This window comes from Aquarana catesbeiana, linkage group LG05, assembly GCF_042186555.1.
Source record: "Aquarana catesbeiana isolate 2022-GZ linkage group LG05, ASM4218655v1, whole genome shotgun sequence".
In the NCBI taxonomy this organism is placed as follows: Eukaryota; Metazoa; Chordata; class Amphibia; order Anura; family Ranidae; genus Aquarana; species Aquarana catesbeiana.
In genome coordinates, this window is record NC_133328.1 from 186,261,826 (window position 1) to 186,282,996 (window position 21,171).

General features: G+C 43.6%; 1 protein-coding gene across 4 annotated transcripts in view; it reads right to left on the minus strand.

Moving 5' to 3' along the window:
* Positions 1 to 21,171, minus strand: part of CUL1 (cullin 1) — a 159,772-nt gene that overhangs the window by 12,588 nt on the left and 126,013 nt on the right. For all 4 annotated transcript variants that reach the window (XM_073630447.1, XM_073630445.1, XM_073630448.1 and 1 more), the window contains exons 15-19: positions 16,559 to 16,635; positions 12,064 to 12,195; positions 10,927 to 11,019; positions 9,532 to 9,579; positions 8,023 to 8,105 (exon numbers count right to left, since the gene is read on the minus strand). In XM_073630447.1, the coding sequence (XP_073486548.1) occupies positions 8,023 to 8,105; positions 9,532 to 9,579; positions 10,927 to 11,019; positions 12,064 to 12,195; positions 16,559 to 16,635 (433 nt within the window). The remainder of the gene's footprint in view (positions 1 to 8,022; positions 8,106 to 9,531; positions 9,580 to 10,926; positions 11,020 to 12,063; positions 12,196 to 16,558; positions 16,636 to 21,171) is intronic.

Below are 21,171 nucleotides of genomic sequence, written 5' to 3' on the forward strand. Positions count from 1 at the left end.
TTGTGCATGATTAAATAAGGCTCTTTACAGGAAAGAGCTGCTAATTCTGATACTCTTCTAGCTGAAGAAATTGCTAGCAGAAAAATTAACTTCCTTGTCAACAAGACCAAGGGAATTTGACGTATTGGTTCACAAGGCTGTTTCTGTAAAACTGACAGAACCAAATTCAAGTCCCAGGGGTTTAGGGGCGCCTTAACCGGAGGATAAGGCGCGTTACCCCCTGTATAAAGCTTCGGACCCAAAAAACATGAAGCAAAGTGGCCGTTGAAATAATACTGACAAGGCCAACACCTGGCCCTTGATGATACTCAAGGCCAGCTTCATTTCTAATCCCATTTGCAGAAAGTCAAGAATTCTGCCTATTACATACTTTCTGGGATGCCAACCCCTGGATTCACACCAGGACTCTATGATAAAACACTCTAGAAGCTGGCTTCCTTGCATTGATCAAAGTAGAGACCACAGGACCTGAAAACCCACGACTCTTCAGAACGTGGGTTTCAAAAGCCAAACCAACAAATTTAGCGTTGGCAGGATGGAACACTGGACCTTGGAATAACAGGTCTGGACATGACGATAGTGTCCAAGGGAAACCTACTGTCATCTTTACTATTTCTGCATACCAAATTCTTCTTGGTCACACTGGTGCCACCAGAAGTACCGAATTCCTTTCCAGCCTGATCCTGCGAAGAAGTCGTGGCAGTAGTAGAATAGGCGGGAATGCATAAATCAGTGAAAACCGATGCCACGGAGTCATCATTGCATCTGTCCCGCATGCAAGAGGATCCCTTGTTCTTGACACAAATCTGTCGATCTTGTTGTTGAACCTGGATGCAAAGAGATCTACATCCGGAACCTTCCATCTTTGGCATATGGCCAAAAGGACATCGGGGTGAAGAGACCACTCCCCTGGGACTAACTGCTGGCGACTCAAGTAGTCCGCCTGCCAGTTCTCTATCCCCAGAATGAAAATTGCTGTTATGTATGGCACCTGTTCTTCTGCCCAGATTAAAATCTGGTTCACCTCTTCCTGAGCTGCACAACTCCTGGTGCCTTGGTGATTGATATAAGCCACTGCTGTGGCATTATCAGAATGGATTCTGACAGGGCAACCCTGTAGCCTGAGCGTCCAGGCCTTTAAGGCTAAATATGCCGCCCGGATCTCCAGAATGTTGATAGGTAAGGTCCTCTCGATTCTGGACCATTTCCCTGGGGCAGTTGCCTGATCCAGAACTGCACCCCAACCCAAAAGACTGGCATCCGTTGTTACCACTGTCCAGGTAATCGGTAAAAAGGATCTACCTTTTTGCAGATTTTTGGGTATTAACCACCAACTGAGGTTCTGACGCACTGTAGGAAACAGACGCATCGGAAAATCTAATGCCTGAACCTTCTTGTTCCAGGCAGACAGAATACTGTGTTGCAGCAGTCTTGAATGGAACTGAGCATAGCGAACTGTTTTGAATGAAGTCACCATCTTTCCCAGCAGCCTCATACAAAGGCGAATAGAGGGGCCCCTCTTTGCCCTGACTACCTGAATCAATTCCTTTATGGCACTGATCTTTGCCTGGGGTAAAAATACCTTCTTTTGTCCTGTATCTATGATCAGGCCCAAATACTCTAGTCTTCTTATTGGTTTTAAACAAGATTTCTCTAAGTTGAGAACCCAAGCTAGATATTCCAGGTAGTTGACTGTGGTAACCAGGTTTTGGTTCAAGTGGGCTACCGACCGGTCTATCAAGAGCAGGTCGTCTAGGTATGCTATTACCGTTATACCTTGCGCCCTTAATCTGGCCATAGGAGGAGCCAAGATTCTTGCAAACACCTGAGGTGCAGTAGCTAGCCCGAAAGGCAGAGCTTTCCTCCTCTTTGTAGGATGGAGACTACCGATCGGATCGATTCCATGCGAAAGGACCAAATCCTTAGGCACCGGTTTAGATCCCTTAGATTTAAAATGGGTCTGACATCAACCAACCTCTTCTGTGGGAACCACCTTGATAACATTCTGCGACAATAGTCGCTCCAACGCTATAAAGAGAGACTTTTTTCTCTAGATCTCTGGGAATATTTGACCTGAGGAATTGAGGAGAGGGGAATTCTCGGAACTCTAGCTTGTAACCTAGAGTTACCATGGAGATCACCCATCTGTCCTGAAAATCCTTCTGCCAGAGCTTTGAGAACTGCAGAAGTCTTCCCCCCCACCCGAGCGAGCGGGGGCACACCTTCATAAGGAGGCTTTAGCGTCTTGTCTAGTAGGCCTCTTACCCCAGGACCTCTTTTGTCCCTGGGGTCGACTCTGAGATTTATCCCTTGAGCCTGACGGAGAAGGCCGTCGAGAGTGTCTGGAGGCTGACGCTCTTGGCACCTGAAACAGGGCCCATTTAAAAGAAGGTCGTTTACTCCTCTTTTAAACTGGTAAGAGAGTGCTCCCCAAGCGTGAAGCAAGAGGTTTGGATAATAGAATCCCTGATTGCATCAACAGCAAAACACAAAGCCGCTGGTAGGTTGACAAACCCCTGGGCTTGTTGTTCAGGTAAAACTTTGAGGACCTGTTTAATATGGTCTCTCAAGTATTGACAAACTCCAACTGCTGCTACTGCAGGTTGAGCTACTGAACTCGCCAAAGAAAAAGGCGTTTTTCAACAGGGATTCCAATCTCTTAGCAGTTGGATCCCTAAGCATCTGAGCGTTGTCAACAGGACAAGTCAGGTTTTTATTTATAGAAGAAATAGCGGCATCCACTGTCGGTATACCCCACAACTTTTGTAAATTTTTCTTCCATAGGATAAAGTGTTGCAAACTTTCTAGGAAGAAAAAAATGTCTGTCTGGGTGGTCCCACTCAGAATAGATAAGCTTTTCCAGTAAATTATGAACTGGAAAGGCATGTATAGTTTGAGGAGGCCACAGTGAACCCAAGCAAGAGGAGGGTTCTTTAACTGACTCAGATACAGGTAACTTGAATGTGGAGCGAACCAATCCAGCAAGGATGAACATCCTCTCATTTTGAGACGCTGAAGAGGGCCCTTCTCCACTTGATTCCACAGAAGAATCATTAGTCTCATCCCGATCCTCTGAGGGGGATCCCTCTAACCCTTCCCAGAGTTCCTGTGCTTGAGGGACCTGGGTGACAGAGGAGGACCTAGAGCGTTTTCTTCCACTGAGTGAAGATGCTATCAAGGTCACAAGTCTCTCCTCTAAACCATTGATGGTTGAGGAAAAAAACCTCCCGCGTAATGTATACAGGGGCTGAAATGCCCGAAGCAGTAGCTGCCCCTGACCCCAACGGCTCACCCTGGCCATCTTCCCCCGGTCTTTCAGGGGGGGAAGGAGCTGCAGAAAAGGAGGTCCCTAGAGCCTGAAGGAGATCCCCAAGAGCCTTTATTTCTGAGGGTATTTGCACCTCTTATACTCATAGTGCAAAACTACAAAGGTAGAGGTACCACAAAAAATGAAAACTGACTGCTGAGTGATGTAGTTCAACAAACTATTGCTGCTACCAATACTCAGTCTGGTGCTTAAGTAAATGCTGCCTGGGAAGATGCCTGTGTCCCACACTCACATGCGACCACCAGCTCTGTGTCCCTCCATAGGCTGCTTGCCTCTGAAAGAGTGCATTTTATAGCCTGTGTGGCCAGCGAAGTGGGCGTCTAACCACGCCAGACGTCGTGCTAACGCTCCACCACCTCCTTCTTCCACCCCCCCCCCCCCCAGTTTTTAAAAAAAAATGTGAAGAAGTGTGCTTTTCAAGCGCGAGCCGCCGCTCTAATGCATGGGGAGCATGGAGGAGAGGCTGGGGTGGGAAGGAGAGAGAGGGCCAGTGGATGGAACCGCTCAAAAGCATGGCGATGGACGGTATTTTAATTACCGTTTTGCGGCTCACCCTGCCCGCTAAGCCATGGGGGGGGGGGGAAATCACAGAAGGAAAACCCCTTATCCACATCCTACCTGGAGTAAGGCCGGAGGAGCGTGCAGCATCTGACACTGAGACAGACGGAATCAAGCATGAAAGGTATGTGCTTTAGGCAGCCCCCGGTGGTGACTAATGGCATAGCAAAGCATTTACTTAAAGGAGAAACCTACTAGAATTGAATTTCTTTGAGGAATCTCCCTTACCTTATCCAGCTGCAGGTTCTGTATAACAGATCCAATCTTCACCTCTCACGGTGGGCTCCGTATGAAAACCTTCAGGGACTGGGGCCCCCTATAGATAGGGGGATCCGCAGTTCTGGGCCTGTAAAGCACCCTGCCAAGAATAAAGCTAAAAAAACAAAATTATGAAATGCGGGGTCCAGCTCTCTAAAAAGAGAAGCGTTACAGGCAAAACCTCGTTTCTTCAGACACGAGGCCCAGGTACCATCCAATTCGGCCTAGAAAGGACACCTTGAAATGGATCCGGTTTGCATGGCTTGCCCCAGTATAGGATATAGGATATTACCTTTGGAGCTCAGCACAGCACATCTTTACACGTGACCAACACCTAAGACACTGGCGAAAAAACTGAGGTATCCCTGTAAGGGGAGGGATTATATAGGGGGTTGAACTTCCTGTTTAGGGTGTGACCAGTGTCCAATCACCTAGTGATACCCTATATAACCCATCAGTAATTACTAAGGCTCTGTGTCCCGTGATGTACGAGAAAGAAAAATCTAATTTTGTTCATCAATTTAGGCCAATATGTATTTAGCTACATATTTTGGGTAAAAAAAAATCCCAACAAGTTTATATTGATTGGACTGCGCAAAAGTTATAGCCGTCTACAAACGATGGGATATTTTTATTCATTTTTTTTTTGGCGGTGATCAGTGATTTTTAGCTGGATTGTGGCGGACAAATCGGACACCTGACACTTTTTTGGGGACCAGTGACACCAATACAGTGATCAGTGCTAAAAATATGCACGGTTACTTTACTGACACTGGCAGGAAAGGGGTTAACATCAGAGGTAACAAAAGTAGTAGCGTAGCCACACCTTATGCGTTTCATTGTTTGAACGCTACTACGTCATTTCCGGTACGGAAGTAAGGGGCTGGAACACAGGTGGAGCGCAAGCTGTGAACCAGTGCCCTTACAGATTGCCTGTTTCATTGTGCTTATAGGTCTCCCTGTACTGGGACACCTTTTGTTTTTGCTTACAACTTTTAATAAATACTTTTTTAAAATACTATACAATGGAAGCCCTATCTCTTTCTATGAGGATTTTACTATGAACAGCTGACGAAACAACTTTGAAAAAAAGTGACCAGGAAGACTCCCTTGGATTCCCTTACTGGGTGGAGTGAGCTGCTGAGGCCCTACAGACCGCAGATACCACGTGTGGACCACTAGAAAAGATATCAGGAAACCATCCCAGGCTATCTTTACATGCCCATTACCCCTGCAGGGGTGCAGGGAGATGGTGAGTGGGGACCTATCGGGGGAGCACAGAAGTCACTCGATTCTCTGAACACAAGAGTCACTTGAGCACTTTGGACTTTTTTGTTTTTCGCTGGTCATTTTGGAGCTTCACAAATAATTTTTTATATATATTTTATATCTTCATGCTGATTTTTTTTTTATCACGGTTTATGACTACACATATGTGTCACTGGATTTTGCTGGTTTTGGGTTTTATATATTTTTGCACATAATGTATATATATTTTTTATCTTTTGGACATTAAGGTTTTTTTGATGGTACATGGATCGCATGAGGTTCATCTCTCAAGGTTATTCTTATGCACACATATATATGAGAGGTTTATTGGGATTCACTTAATATTTATTTTTATCTGTGTATTGCACATTTTTTAATTTTTTTATTGTTCGCACACTGGTATGGATGCATGGAGCCTGCATTATTGGGGTAACTAACCCTTCTGTACACGCATTCACCACTAGCATGCACATTGCCACTATATTCATCCTTATAAGTTAGCCAGTAGGTAGCGCCACCAATCCCACACCTGCAAATCATATTGTTCTTATTATATATGCAGGCACTGCTTCCTGCTTTGAACTGTAACTGCACTTTGCTTGTCTGTAAATCTGATCAGATTGATGGAAGAATTTCCTCTCCTTGTTCAGGGATCATAACTGCCTGATAGACAGCAACTCAATTCTACAAATATGTATAGAAAACACAAGAACTGAAACATGGAACACCAAGCTAGTAAAAAAAAAAAAACACAGTCTTTATAAAAAGTGTACTCACTGACCAGAGACTATGGTTTCTCTATATTACAAATCTATCCGAAATAAAATATAGGAGCCGAATATACTTCTTTTGAAATATTTAGGCTTTGGAACTGTCATGCAGATCCCTGCTGAAACATCTAACATGTCTGAATACCCATCCTATTTTAGGCATATAGAAAAATGCAGCGCATGTACAAAGTAACATAGGTCTTTATAATGGTGAAACAGTAAAGAAATCACTAATTAACCACAGGTGCCTTGAAACACAAACGTCCATAGATGGATGTGAATGTCCAACCGCACAGGAGGTGTAAGTACTCCAAGGGGTGGTGATGGTCTGATGGTTGTCAGAAAACACCTGGCATCATACAGCGACTTCCCAACCGAGAAACTGGGTCCCAATGGGTCATTCAGAGAAAGTGCAAAAAAGCCTCTTACCAGATCCTGTGGATTCCCATGTCAGCGACAGGGAATCGCATGCGCAGTTTGTCACAAATGACGTGGAATGGAAGCTCAGGAATCGCCAATCCCTTGGGTTGTGGTCTGTATGGATCTCGGCCGGCAACCGGATGGGTCCTCACAGCGAACCGTCCTCACACCGAACCGTCCCAGCGTGCATCAGAAGTTTCACAAACGGTCCCCCGAAAGGAGCAGTTGGAGGGACTGGATCTCATGCGGTAAATGTGGAAACAAAAAGAATGTGCCTCCACATTGTGCAGATAAAAAAGGGTGTTTTTATTGACAAAAACAACCATACACAAATAAAAGCGTGATCACGGTGAATAAAAACAAATGGGCAACAAAGAGAGTGGTGTATGTATCCGACGCGTTTCGACCTAGGGGTCTTCAACAGGGGCGTCGGGTACATACACCACTCTCTTTGTTGCCCATTTGTTTTTATTCACCGTGATCACGCTTTTATTTGTGTATGGTCGTTTTTGTCAATAAAAACACCCTTTTTTATCTGCACCATGTGGAGGCACATTCTTTTTGTTTCCACATTTACCGCATGAGATCCAGTCCCTCCAACTGCTCCTTTCGGGGGACCGTTTGTGAAACTTCTGATGCACGCTGGGACGGTTCGGTGTGAGGACGGTTCGCTGTGAGGACCCATCCGGTTGCCGGCCGAGATCCATACAGACCACAACCCAAGGGATTGGCGATTCCTGAGCTTCCATTCCACGTCATTTGTGACAAACTGCGCATGCGATTCCCTGTCGCTGACATGGGAATCCACAGGATCTGGTAAGAGGCTTTTTTGCACTTTCTCTGAATGACCCATTGGGACCCAGTTTCTCGGTTGGGAAGTCGCTGTATGATGCCAGGTGTTTTCTGACAACCATCAGACCATCACCACCCCTTGGAGTACTTACACCTCCTGTGCGGTTGGACATTCACATCCATCTATGGACGTTTGTGTTTCAAGGCACCTGTGGTTAATTAGTGATTTCTTTACTGTTTCACCATTATAAAGACCTATGTTACTTTGTACATGCGCTGCATTTTTCTATATGCCTATTTTGTTGTTTTTGTCAAACTGTATGCAGCAGCTTTTTATTTATTTCACTGGTTAGCGCGGTGTTTTCTATTTACCATCCTATTTTACACAAGTGATCAGCAGCTAATTATTAGTAAAGTAAAGAGAAGGACGACCTCCTAGAGTCTACATCTTTTTTTTTTTTTTTTTTTTTAAAAAGCCACCAATGGCAGGTTTCACATTTCTGTCTTCAAAAGGTCCCACTTACAAGACGGCAATAATCCAATCTATTCATCGGGAAATAAAAAAAAAAAAAACTACATCGAAATGATCCAGGACACAAAATCTGTTAGGAATTTACATCTACATACTTTTTATAGCCCAAATACAGCTTTATTAAGATATCCGGCCTCAGCTCCACTTCATCAACATTTGCATTTTCATCTTCTAATACCTGTGGTAAAGAAAGAAAAAAAAAGAAAAAATTGTCATTCAGTAATTTCTGAATCATAACAGTAAGTTTACAGCAAATCTAGCATACTAGTATAGAAATATTTAGAGGCAAGCAGTACTTTAAATTTCAAGGAGGGGGTATATATATAAAAAAAAAAAAAAAAATCTACAGACTAAGCTTTTTACATTTTTAATAATGCGAGAAGACCTGTCCAGTGTTTTTTCCACTCTCCCTGTCCATATTGTAGAGATTTCACCCATATCCTGTCTTGGTGAGCATAAAGGAATTAAGGGAAAACCTTTCCATCAGGGACATAGATGGCGATAAAAAAAAAAATATGACAGAGGTTTTAATCCACCCCCACGCAACTAAATCCAAGTTTTTATGCTGTACGTTGGAGATTTCAGTTTTACTTGCTTTGGCTATAGATCCACTTTGAGACATAGGGCCCATTCTTGAACCTAACACATTTAAGTAAAATACTCATCATAAAAATGAATCAGTGAAAATACATAGAGATTAATACGCTATCTAAATTGTTGTAATTTATAGCTGAACCGCAGGCAAATACCGTAATATTTCATGCAGTTGCACATTTTATTTTTAAAGAGCATCTATGGTCAAAAATTTCAATCATATATTCATTTTCACATTGTATTTCAATTATTCCTAGGCTAGTCCTATTAATTTGAAGGAGGTTTGCAAACATTTTTTGTGAAGATCCCCACACATTTACTTCCTTGAATTCTGTGACATGTAGTCACTATGACCTGTGAGTAGGCACTGCTGTGTCACACATTTCACAGAGCCCGCCTTCTGATCTACAGAGGTGCTGAGAGGAGGAGTTTCAGGAGGTGGAGTCCACACAGAAATCACTGTTTGCAAGCAGCAAGGTACCATGGGATATGTAGTTATGGAAATTAAACGTAAACAGCAGAGGAGAAGCTGTAAAGCATGCAGGGAATCCAGGAAGTTGTGGAAAGAGATGACCAACAGACAGGAAGAACTTACAACATGAACAGAGATTTTTAAAGTAAGCTTATATTGGAATCGCAAAAATAAGTTTTCTTTGCTACTACCATGCTGATGTCAGAAAATGAATGTGTAAGCTGTGGCCATAGAACTCCTTTAAAAGTAGCAAGTGAGCTAATTCTAAACACCTGAGAATTTGACTTGGTATCCGTCTCTTGTAATCCCCTGTACAGTAGACCGAGAGAGCAGAAAGGTGAACTCAACAGTCTGCTGCTCCTTCAGTCACAGGGTGGGGGCTGGGTGTTAATTATTTCAGGGAGGTATACAGCTGTCTGGCTCGGCTGTATAAATCTAAGGACTGGATGACCAGAAACACAAATTCTTTGCCTGGCATTCAGCTTTAGGAACCAACATTTTTATCATAATAAAAACAAAACCGTGGCAAAATACTCACCAATAACTTTGATTTAAGCAAAATTTGTAGAACTTGTACCAGGATGTCCTGTAAGAGAAAAAAATACACCCTTAACATCCTTGTGATTTGTTGGTATTGTATCCAATATTACGTTATCTATTACATTATATAATATTACGTTTTCTGGACAGTTTTCTAAAAAACGTGCAGCTCATTAGTGTTTCCTCGCATTTCTCTACACATTTCCAATATTAACAGATTTTCTAGCAGAACTGCCGTAGAAGTAAGGTAATGCACAAATACGCAATGCAACTTCTTCCCAGTAATCAGAATCTGATCGCCCCCTAGACACAATGTTGGATTCAGTGCCCTTTCTCTATCACACAGCCTGGCCACAGTTGTCAGAAGTTGAAAAACTCCACATAGGAGCATTTCAGTAGATGAAAGGCAATAAATTGTGTATTGGTTGCCATTGCAGCACTGACAACAGCGTGCACAAGTTTTTTGTTACAACGACAAACGAATACAGATACATAGGTAACTCAATCTGATGTGCTCAATCATACAGTTTAATGGTCCTCTTAGAGAGCCACCTATGACACAGATCTTTTTCGTGCCTATGCAAAGTGCTTGGAGATCCCAATATAGCAGAGCACATGACTGGGTAAGATCAGGGTAATTTCAAATTAAGCTCTGGATGCTGCTGTATTGACTGCCTACATCACAAAAGTATTTCGAGATCCTGAGAGAAGCCAGAAAGATGTGCAGTTGTGTGCATGCATGCCATTTGGGAAAGAAAGAAATTCAGGACATAGGGCAAACACAACACTTATGTTTGCAAATAAGACAAGGAAACCGCTTTAGGCTAGGTTCACAATGTTGTAGGTGTGGGACGGCGTGTAAATCGCACCTATTGCAGCACCCGCAGCCACAACGCACTGACGCAATTTCACAGACGTGCAGAGCTACCATTCATGCTTAATGGCACCCCCCTTGCATCTAAAAACGCAATGCGAGAAATCACATGGTGCAAAAGCACCACAATTTCTCTGTGGCTAAGCTTTTAAAAAGGTGCAGGGACCTTTTTCCTGCGTTTCCCGCATGTATAGCAACCCATTCAAATAAATGGGCCGCTGTGCACGTGCAAACATGAGCCAAAGCAAATGCATATGTGTGAACCCAGTGTTAACCGGCACTAGGAATAAAACTCCATTAGATCTACCGGTAATTTGCTCACATGATTTGATGAGTGCATTGCTCAGTTCAGAGCCTTGTCGCAAATCAGTGTTAACATACCCCAGCCAAACTATTGCCTTATACAGTATATTTACAAGAGGGCACTTGGTGGGCTTACGGTGCTATTAGAGCAATAATAAATAAAATTGATCCATTTTTTATGCACAGACATATATATACATGTGGAACATAGCATACCATTTTTATCTGCGTACTATCTGTCAGTTGCTGTACTGTGTATATATCTTCTGTGTTGTATTGTAGCAGGATTGCCATCTGGAATGTGGACGCCTAATTGGCAGAAAAATATCAGATATCAGTAACTGCACCATATGTTTTTTTTTTCTGTCTGTTTTTATGCATTGGTCTAACATCAACATTTCAGCAAAGCTTGAACAGAGAACATTAAAACCTTCTGCACTGGTCCCAACAATAGGGTATAATTGTGATTTATGTAGCATGGTCATTGCATGGTCATTGCATGGGTAGAGAGATGCGAGCTGTCTAGCAGGTTACAATAGCTCATGAAGCATTGTTAATTCACTACTCTTCCCATCTACTTCCCCTTCTCGCTAACTCTTCACCACTACATGGAATTATGGTGCTAAATACATTACATTTGAAAAGACGGATTAAGAAATTGGTTATGTCTGTAGTGGACCTTCCAGAACGAATGCATGGCAATCATCTCTTAAGAACAACATACTGCAGGGATCGACAAAAAGTCGATTGTGATCTACTTGCCAATCAGTGTCATGAGAGGTAAATCACAACCTGCCATGCCGCCCTACTGTAAGAAGCGGTCATCCCCTCTTAGACCTCAGATTGAAGCACCGATCAGCATTGCAGAGCCGTAGAACGTCCTAGGCTCCTTGCTGGCTCTAATGCATCATATGAAACAGCCAAGGGAAGACCTGGAAGGATTTCTCCCAATCTGCTGGGTGCCACTGCATCTGAGGTCTGGTGAGTCAATTTTACAGAGAAGGGAAGAATGCTGGCTTATCCTAGCTTTGGGGGGGCGATATTTTACTGGAAGGGGGATATTGTCATAACATGTGGGGGGAGGGAATATATGTTACTTACTACTGTCCCTTGAACTCTGCGTTACTTATGACCACTAAACTTTGCATTTCTTACCATTGACCCCTTAACTCACCAAACTTTCCTTGCTTTTAATTGGGCCTTGCTAGGTTTTCATCATAAAAAGAAAAAACATGCTGCACCCTGGTGATCTTTGATCTCTTTCATGTTGTTTGGGGAGATCTCCACCACTCTAGGGTTGCCTACCCCTCTTGTAAAGTATTATCTTTCACAGCTCCCAGCAATGTTACCAACCTGCAAGGTATATCGGTTTTTAAAGCAATTAGTAACCAATTCTCCTTTGGACAATTGATATAACCAAGTTAGTTTTCTTCCACTGTGACGGCTGGCATAGAAAGCTGTAAATCTCTGGTAACTGCGCTCCAACTGAAAGAGGGAAAAAAAAAAAAAAAAAACATTCACAGTTGGGAGCGAAAAAAAATTAAAGGTTTTATTCATACAATGTATGTGGTAAGACGGAAAGAATGGCACTCCACATCAACATGCTGTGATTGACAGTTGGGTTTTGAAGTATAACTCTACTTTCACTAAGGCTCGATTCACACAGGGGCAACACGACTTCAACGCGACTTTGCAACGCGACTTTAACCCGACTTCAACACGACTTGTGGATCCGACTTTCAATGAACGGGGATCCGACTTGGATCCCCGCCACTGTGTTTGGTATGAATCTTTAGGGGGAACTCCGCGCCAAATTTTAAATAAAAATCCGGCATGGGTTCCCCCCCCAGGGGCATACCAGGCCCTTGGGTCCGGTATGGATCTTGAGGGGAACCCCCCTACGCCGAAAGGACGGCGTGGGGGGTCCCCCCAATCCATACCAGACCCTTATCCGAGCACGCAGCCCGGCCGGACAGGAATGGGGGTGGGGACGAGCGAGCGCCCCCCCCCTCCTGAGCCGTACCAGGCCGCATGCCCTCAACATGGGGGGGTTGGTGCCTTGGGGGAGGGGGGCGCGCTGCGGCCCCCCCCCACCCCAAAGCACCTTGTCCCCATGTTGATGAGGACAAGGGCCTCTTCCCGACAACCCTGGCCGTCGGTTGTCGGGGTCTGCGGGCGGGGGGCTTATCGGAATCTGGGAGCCCCCTTTAATAAGGGGGCCCCCAGATCCCGGCCCCCCACCCTATGTGAATGAGTATGGGGTACATGGTACCCCTACCCATTCACCTAGGGGAAAAAAGCGTCAATAAAACAAACAGTACACAGGTTTTTTAAAATAATTTATTAGGCAGCTCCGGGATCTTCTTCCGACTTCGGGGGTCCTCTTCCGACTTCGGGAGTCTCTCCGCCGTCTCCTCCCGGTGTCCGCATCTTCTGCCGGCTCCTCCGCTATCTTCTGCAGCTCAATTGCTAGCGGTGGTCCGGACTTCTGCCTTCTTCTTTTCTTCCAAAGATGTTGACACGACGCTCTCTCCAGCTGGAATGGTCTCTGAACGCTCCGCAACGGACTTATATAGGCGGTGACCCCGCCCCCTTATGAGGTCACTGTCCCAGGGCATGCTGGGGCTGTGCCGTCATAAGGGGGCGTGGTCATCACCCGGTGACCACGCCTCCTAAAACGTCACAGACCCAGCATGCCCAGGGACTGTGACGGCATAAGGGGGCGGGGTCACGGCCTATATAAGTCCCTTGCAGAGCGCACAGAAACCATTCTGGCTGGGGAGAGCGTCGTGTCAACATCTCTGGAAGAGAAGAGGGAAGAAGATGATCCAGAGGTCCGGACCACCGCTGGCAAAAGAGCGCCAGAAGATAGCGGTGGAGCCGGCAGAAGATGCGGACACCGGGAGAAGACGCCGGAGAGACCCCCGGAGTCGGAAGAAGATCCCGGAGCTGCCTAATAAATTATTTTAAATACCTGTGTACTGTGTTTTTTATTGACGCTTTTTTCCCTAGGTGAATGGGTAGGGGTACCATGTACCCCATACCTATTCACATAGGGTGGGGGGCCGGGATCTGGGGGCCCCCTTATTAAAGGGGGCTCCCAGATTCCGATAAGCCCCCCGCCCGCAGACCCCGACAACCAACGGCCAGGGTTGTCGGGAAGAGGCCCTTGTCCTCATCAACATGGGGACAAGGTGCTTTGGGGTGGGGGAGCCGCAGCGCGCCCCCCTCCCCCAAGGCACCAAACCCCACATGTTGAGGGCATGCGGCCTGGTACGGTTCAGGAGGGGGGGGGGGGGGGCGCTCGCTCGTCCCCACCCCCATTCCTGTCCGGCCGGGCTACGTGCTCGGATAAGGGTCTGGTATGGATTGGGGGGGACCCCCCACGCCGTTTTTTCGGCGTAGGGGGTTCTCCTCAAGGTCCATACCAGACCCAAGGGCCTGGTATGCCCCTGGAGGGGGAACCCATGCCGGATTTTTATTTAAAATTTGGCGCGGAGTTCCCCTCAAGATCATTTGAGCACAAGTCGCATGCCGAAGTCGGATCATGCGAGACGGCGATCCGACTTCAATGATAGTCAATAGGCTGAAGTCGGATCAAAGTCGGATCCAAGTAGTACAGGGAGTACGCTCTGAAGTCGGAGCGACTTCAGTAGTGTCTATTAAGACGCTCCCATGCACTGTAATGTGAATCTCTTTCTGGGGCGACTTGGGGCGACTTGAGGGCTTACAAGTCGGATCCCAAGTCGCGGTAGTGTGAACCGAGCCTAAGAATTATATTTGTGCTCGCCCCTGCAGTAAATGAAAAAAATGCCAAATTAATAGGATATCTTTCCTGAAGATAAAGGCCGATTCCAGCAGCATGGGCTGGTGATATGTTTACAGTCTACACGTAAGCTGTTCCAGGTCACAACTAGGCAGTACTAGATTGGAGCCGCATTGGGCTAAAAGCGCAGCCTTTACCAAAAGTACCTAATTCCAGAGCACAGCAAGATGTGCATGTCAAGCTGCTAAAAACAGGATCTTCAGGGAAAGTATCTATTTTTTTTTTTATTTTTGCAGGGACAGGTACAAAACGTATAAAGTTTAGCCCTTTGTTCACACTGGTGCGATTTGTCATGCGATTTGACAGTTCCAAACATAGGTTGCACCCTATTGTCAAAAATGGAACCATTCAAATTGCTGCGACCCAGAAAAAAGTTCCTGCACTACTTTCTACCGATTTCATTGCGACTTGCATAGACTTCTGTTAAACAATGTTGCAAGCCGCAATTAAATCAGAGGTGCATATCGCATTGATTGGTGTCTTTGAAAATCTCGCTCAAGTAGTGCGATTTCAAAGCTGCACCAGTGTGCACCAGGGCTTTAAGTGTATTTAAACCCAACAATGAACTTTTCCGATTTGTTCCCTTTTGAGTCTGCTAAATAGAACACTGAAAGTATTTTGTTATATCTATTTTATAAGTCCCCAAAAAATACCAGAAATCTTGTGAGCCGATAACTTCCAGAGCGCTCTGCCTGTGCACAAGGAGGGGTTATTGCGGTAGAGGAGAGATTTACAGTGGGGACGGAAAGTATTCAGACCCCTTGAATTTTTCACTCTTTGTTATATTGCAGCCATTTGCTAAAATCATTTAAGTTCATTTTTTTTCCTCATTAATGTACACACAGCACCCCATATTGACAGAAAAACACAGATTTTTCTGTCAATATGGGGTGCTGTGTGTACATTAATGAGGAAAAAAAAAACTAACTTAAATGATTTTAGAAAATGGCTGCAATATAACAAAGAGTGAAAAATTTAAGGGGGTCTGAATACTTTCCATCCCCACTGTATGTGCCATGTAATCCATCAGAAATTAAAGTAGGTAGGGCTGACAACATAGGCTTAGTATAGGAATCTGATCTAAATTTAAGGAGTGCCATTATCCCTTAAATACACTCCTAGAAGAAACCCCACCCCTTTGACTGTGACTATGCAGAGACAAACCAAAAATTTTAGTAAAAAATATCATTTGTACAAAAAGTTTAAAAAGTCATACAAAAGTACATATTTTGAGCGGCAATTAGTGACCATTTTTAAGTGCTTAATCCTTTGATGCCATTATGTACAATATTTGATGATGTACCCAATTATATTTACATTCCAGGCAGTTTCTCTGCTACATTCTGACACCTCTGAAGAAGAATCCTTGAAACAAATCTTCCCTTACACTACATTGGGAGTATTCTCATATTTGCCGTTTATACCTTAGATATATTTATATACTAATTGCCGCTTAAAATATGTACATTTGTATGGACTTTTTAAACTTTTTGTACAAATAAATTTTAATTTGTTACGAAAATTTCCAGTTTGTGCTTACATAGCCCCAATCAATAGAGGGGTTTTTCTTCTATGACAACACAGGCTTAGGAATTCAGGGCTATGTTGTCATGTCAAAAAGAAAGGTAGGAGAGCACACTATATTTCTTGCACATCAACAGTTATTTTTATTTACTTGTTGCATGTTTAAAAGCATGCTAAAATGTGCATGTATTGCAGTGATGTACTAAATGTGCTTTTTTTTTTCTTTGACATAGATTTTAAGTTGACAAGTAACAGGCAACCAATAAGAATGTTTTAGTATAGGATAGACTATGGCGTCATGAGAAAATCTGGAAATGTTTTTAACACTTCCATGTCTGACAGACATTGCATCATTAAGTCATCTCCCAAATGTATAGCAACATGTCTTTAACAGATGTTAAAAAAAAAAAGAAACCCACAGCTCTCAAAAGACTGTCAATTCTCCATAAAGGAAATTAGTAAATCCTTATTATGGTGGCAAATGTATCCATATCATACCTCAGAGGGTAATGCAAATGTGCAGAACTGTTGAAAAGGCCATGATCCAGAACTGAGGACTTGTATGCTGAAATCCACTGCAAAGATAAAAACACAACAAGGTTAAATGCTTGTTACATATGAAACCAGACAATGTCCATATAGTAGTAGCCCCCACACGGAAACAGCATTATTGTGTGATAAACTCTTTCCAAATGGGAAATCTGTACCAAGATGAAGGAGATGCCTAGCAAAGGCAAGAGAACAGAAAACCCAAGGGGAATGGTACCCATAAAACATTAGTACCTCGCCAACTTTACTTGCCGACAAGAGAGGGCCAACAAGTTTGTTTTTTGTGAGGGAATATATATACCGATTTTAATAAATGCTACTGAAATATTGTTTTAAGTTGAATAAAATGAGATACTGGCAAAAAGCTGCAGCATGAAGGATCCAACGCAGCTGCAGCATCAAGGATTCAAAGCTTACAATGTTGAAGGCAACATTATTAGGACACGATAATCAACCAAATCAGTACATGAAAAATACTAAAGACCAGAATATTCAAGAAACAAAAATGATCGTACGTTCCTCAATAGTGAAACTGAATGTTTCATTTTGAACATTAAAAAGGTGTCCAGTTGTAGGTTTATCACCATTGTACATATTACTTTCAATATGTCTCTACAAAAGGTGGTTCTCTAATTTATGGTGTTTAGGATAACAATATAATGTAAGAAAGAGGAGGAACGCTTATTACGTTAATGAAAAAGAATGGGAAAGGTTGGCACAAAACTTTGGGACAACATTCTGTGGGCGCCTCCCTCTTTTTCTCTGGTTTTCTTCAAAGCCGATTGATAATTGTGTGTGCTTAAATATTTTAAGGAAGTTGCTAAGGGAGATTTTCAGCCTATAAGTATTCAGGGAATGTTCTGAAAGCTATTGGGGCTATATAAAAAGAGCAGGAAATCACCCTTTTTTAACACTATTCCAGTCAGCTACCTTGGGAGAACTTCCTGCTGCTGGAATGAAGACACTCCCTGAGGCAGGTGCTTTAGAGGGCTGAAGGCAGTGTTGGTAAAGTCTGGCTTAGGATGTGTCTGGCATTAGCTGGAAGATGCATTAGCAAGAAGATGTACTTTTAGGAGGCGGGAGAGGGGAGACGGCCGGTCAGCAAGATAAAGTGGGACTTGAGTGGAGACTCGGGGAGCTACGGCCGCCAAGAGAGAAGCCGCGCTCTGGACAGAGGACAGACGGAAGAAGCGAGCTGTGAGGAGGGGCCGCACATGTCAGTGGCGCGGCCCAAGACATTCCGACAGAAACTGCGGCTCAGAGAAGGGGAAAGGAGAAAGAGGCGGGTTCTCTCTCTGTCTCCTGACAGAAGAGCCACCAGAGGCAGAAGAGGTCAGTCTGGAGGAGCTGTCAGGGAGCTAAGGGTGATGCCTCCTAACACTTCCTGCAGCTGTCAGACCTCAAGAGAGAAGTGTATAGGTCAGTACAGCTGCTTAGGAGAACTATGAGTGGCATTTACAGGAAGAAAAGTCTGCTGTGGAGTGTAGTACTATACAGGCTCCAGTGGCAATGAATTCAGTTTCCCAGGGTAAGTCTATTTAGCTGTCAATCCTGTCTGAAGTGGAGGGTTCTTTGACAAAAGTTTTGGTACTTTCACACTGAGGCGCTTCTAAACTGCCAGGAAAACACTGAGCGCTTTTGCGTCGCTTTTCAGGCGCTTTCCATTCATTACAATGGAGGGTGGCATTTTTAAGGTGCAGTGTGAAAGCATTCATTTTTCAGGTGCTTTTTTTTTTTTTAGCGCGAAAGTGCCTGAAAAGCATCTCAGCAGTCTATGCAAAACAATAACGTCAGTAAATCGCCCGATGTTACCAGTAATGTTTCTCATAACAATATGGTTACACAAACAAACTTGTCACATAGTAATTTAACAACAAGTAGAGTACAAGTGCCTGAGACATGCCTTAAAGAGGTCCTCCCATGCAAAGTTTCCCCTCTGGGATTTCATTTATCAGCTATGATAAAAAGGGAAAAATTGGGAGGGGCAAATTCATGGACATGTTGTCTCTTCTCCTTTCAGGAAAAGAATCTGCATCTTCTAAAAAATCAGAGGACAAATAAGATGATGAAAGACGTAGACCTATTACTAGGTCCTTTTTCAGAAAAACATCCTGAATTATGTGCTGGCCTTTTTTAGCATGTTGATCATGTACTAGAAAGAATACAGGAACTTTGGCGGATTTGGATGGTTCAATTATGACAAATCATTTCGCCAAAAATTAGCTGTTCAGCCATCACTTAAATGGGGATGAAAAACATTAGGATGTGGCTAAATTTAATCTTGCCACAAGAACAGCCGGTTAACAGATTAATTACGCCTAATTCAACAGTCACATCTGTATATCGGAAAGGCGTCTGCTTTGCCCATAATAAATCGCAGTGTAAGTGGAACACTGCTTGTAGATACAGGCACAAGTGTTCCTTTTGTGCAGCACTCATCCAGTGGCTAAATATTACAAGATAATAAATAGCGCGGTTCAAAGTTCACGTGATATTTTTCAGAAAAGTCTGCATGCCAATGACGCTTCAAAGAATGCGTCCATGGTTGGACATATACCCAGACAGGGAAAAGGCCCCATTCCTAAGTAATGGTTTCAGTTATGGATTCCTACTCCCTTCATGTGCTGGGCCGGGTTGTGAGGTGGTTCCAAATTTAAAGTCGGTGGTGAGTTTTCCCCAGATTGTAAGGGAAAAGATATTTAAGAAAATTTCAGAAGACCAGGTAGCAGGCCCTTTTCGAAACTTTAGGATTTCCCTACTACAGCATTTTCCTGAAAGTAAGACATATCTTGATTTTCTAGGATGGTTGCAATATAAGCCCTAGTTAAGGTCCATGAAAATCATGTAATCCGCTCTGTAAAAGGATTATATAATTTGCAGTGTGTCTTTATGTAACATTATTGTGGAAAATACCTTATTTACAGCACCATTGGGCGCCAACGTGACACGCCAGAGCTCTCCTCCCGGCTGACATTGGCGGCTCCTCCCTCTGCAGTGCTCGGAGCGGGGCTGGCTTCAGCAGGGATCTCGGCCCCTCCCTCTGCAGTGCTTGGAGCGGGGAAGAAGACCTCCAGCAGGTCACGTCAGCACCCAGCAGCACTGTAAATAGGGTATTTCCACAATAATGTTACAAAAAGACACACACACTGGACATATTATCCTTTTAAAACGCGGATTACATGACTTTACAAGGACTTTAACTAGGGTTTATTTTGGGGATTACAGGATTTGTATAATGCTGCCTCCTGAGCTGACAGGGTGGGAGGGGGGGAGAAGACAGGGGACACAGGAATTTTTTAAAAAAACTTTTTTTTTTTTTTTTTACAGGAATAAAAACAAAAGGGAGGAGCATATGCGCAAAACAGATTTAATTTCAACACACAATTTGGCAAAAATTTAACAATTTTAGTTTGTAATTCTAAATTGACCATCTTTTAGTATTGTTATTCTGAGACTCATGTCTGCTACTCTTTTTTTTTTTTTTTTTGTTATCCAAGGGCAGAATAAACTTGCATGCTGATTACAGGGAAAGATGGGCCACGTGGCAGGAACTGGCAGGATCAACCAGGTTTTTTAGAACATAGAGAGGGGTAAATAATACAGCACAAGCACTGTGCTGTCTATCATGCTTTAAAAAAAAAAAAAAAAAAAAAAAAATCAGGATTTATTTTTTTTTTTTTAGGGTTACAACCACTTTAAGATTGTCAGTTAGACGGACTGGAGACTGATTGCACACTTGATGCGTATATTAATATTTTGATCCCCAAACAAGTTGAGTGCAAAAAGAAAGCTATTCCGTCGAGTACACGAAAGGAATCATGAAGGACTCCCAAGGCAAGAATCTTATGGCTTTCTGCAAAGAGATGAACTTAGATCACCGAATGGTCCGAAAATGGCGAGCAGAGTATGGTAACCCCAGTCAAAAGGTGGACGAAGGAAATGCTAAGTAGTGCAAGTTTGGATCAGGATGTCAGCAATTATTTCTTGAGCTGGAAGACATTCTGTGAATGGATTACTGACAAGAGAGCAAAGGCTTTAGTTGTGCAGAGGGCTGATATTCAAGCATTCACCCTTGCAATGGCACCACAGTTTGAACTATCCCCAGAAGAATTCAAAGCATCACAACACTGGCTGTATGGCTTCCTTCAGTGATATGAACTGTCTCTAAGAAGATCGACAACACTGTTCAAGCTTGAAGATTGTGAAGTTGTTAAACATGCACTTGCATTCAAGTTCTTTGTTGATGGCATCCACTTTTCTAAATTCCAAATGTCCAACATGATTGCTATAGATGAATGAAACTTCAGTGTTTATGAGCCAAGAATCTCAAACAATTGATCAAAGGGGTGCCTCGTCAATCTACATTCCCTCCACTGGTTATGAAAGTGCAAGTGTTACCTGTATTTTGGCAATTCATCTGGATGGAAAGAAAGCCACAACTCTAATCATGACAAAGGGCAAGAAAGATAAGATTGAACGTATTTCAGGCATTTATGTTCTTGAAACAGAAAAAGCCTGGTGCACACAAGCAGTTATATGCAAGTGGGTCAATTTAATGCTGC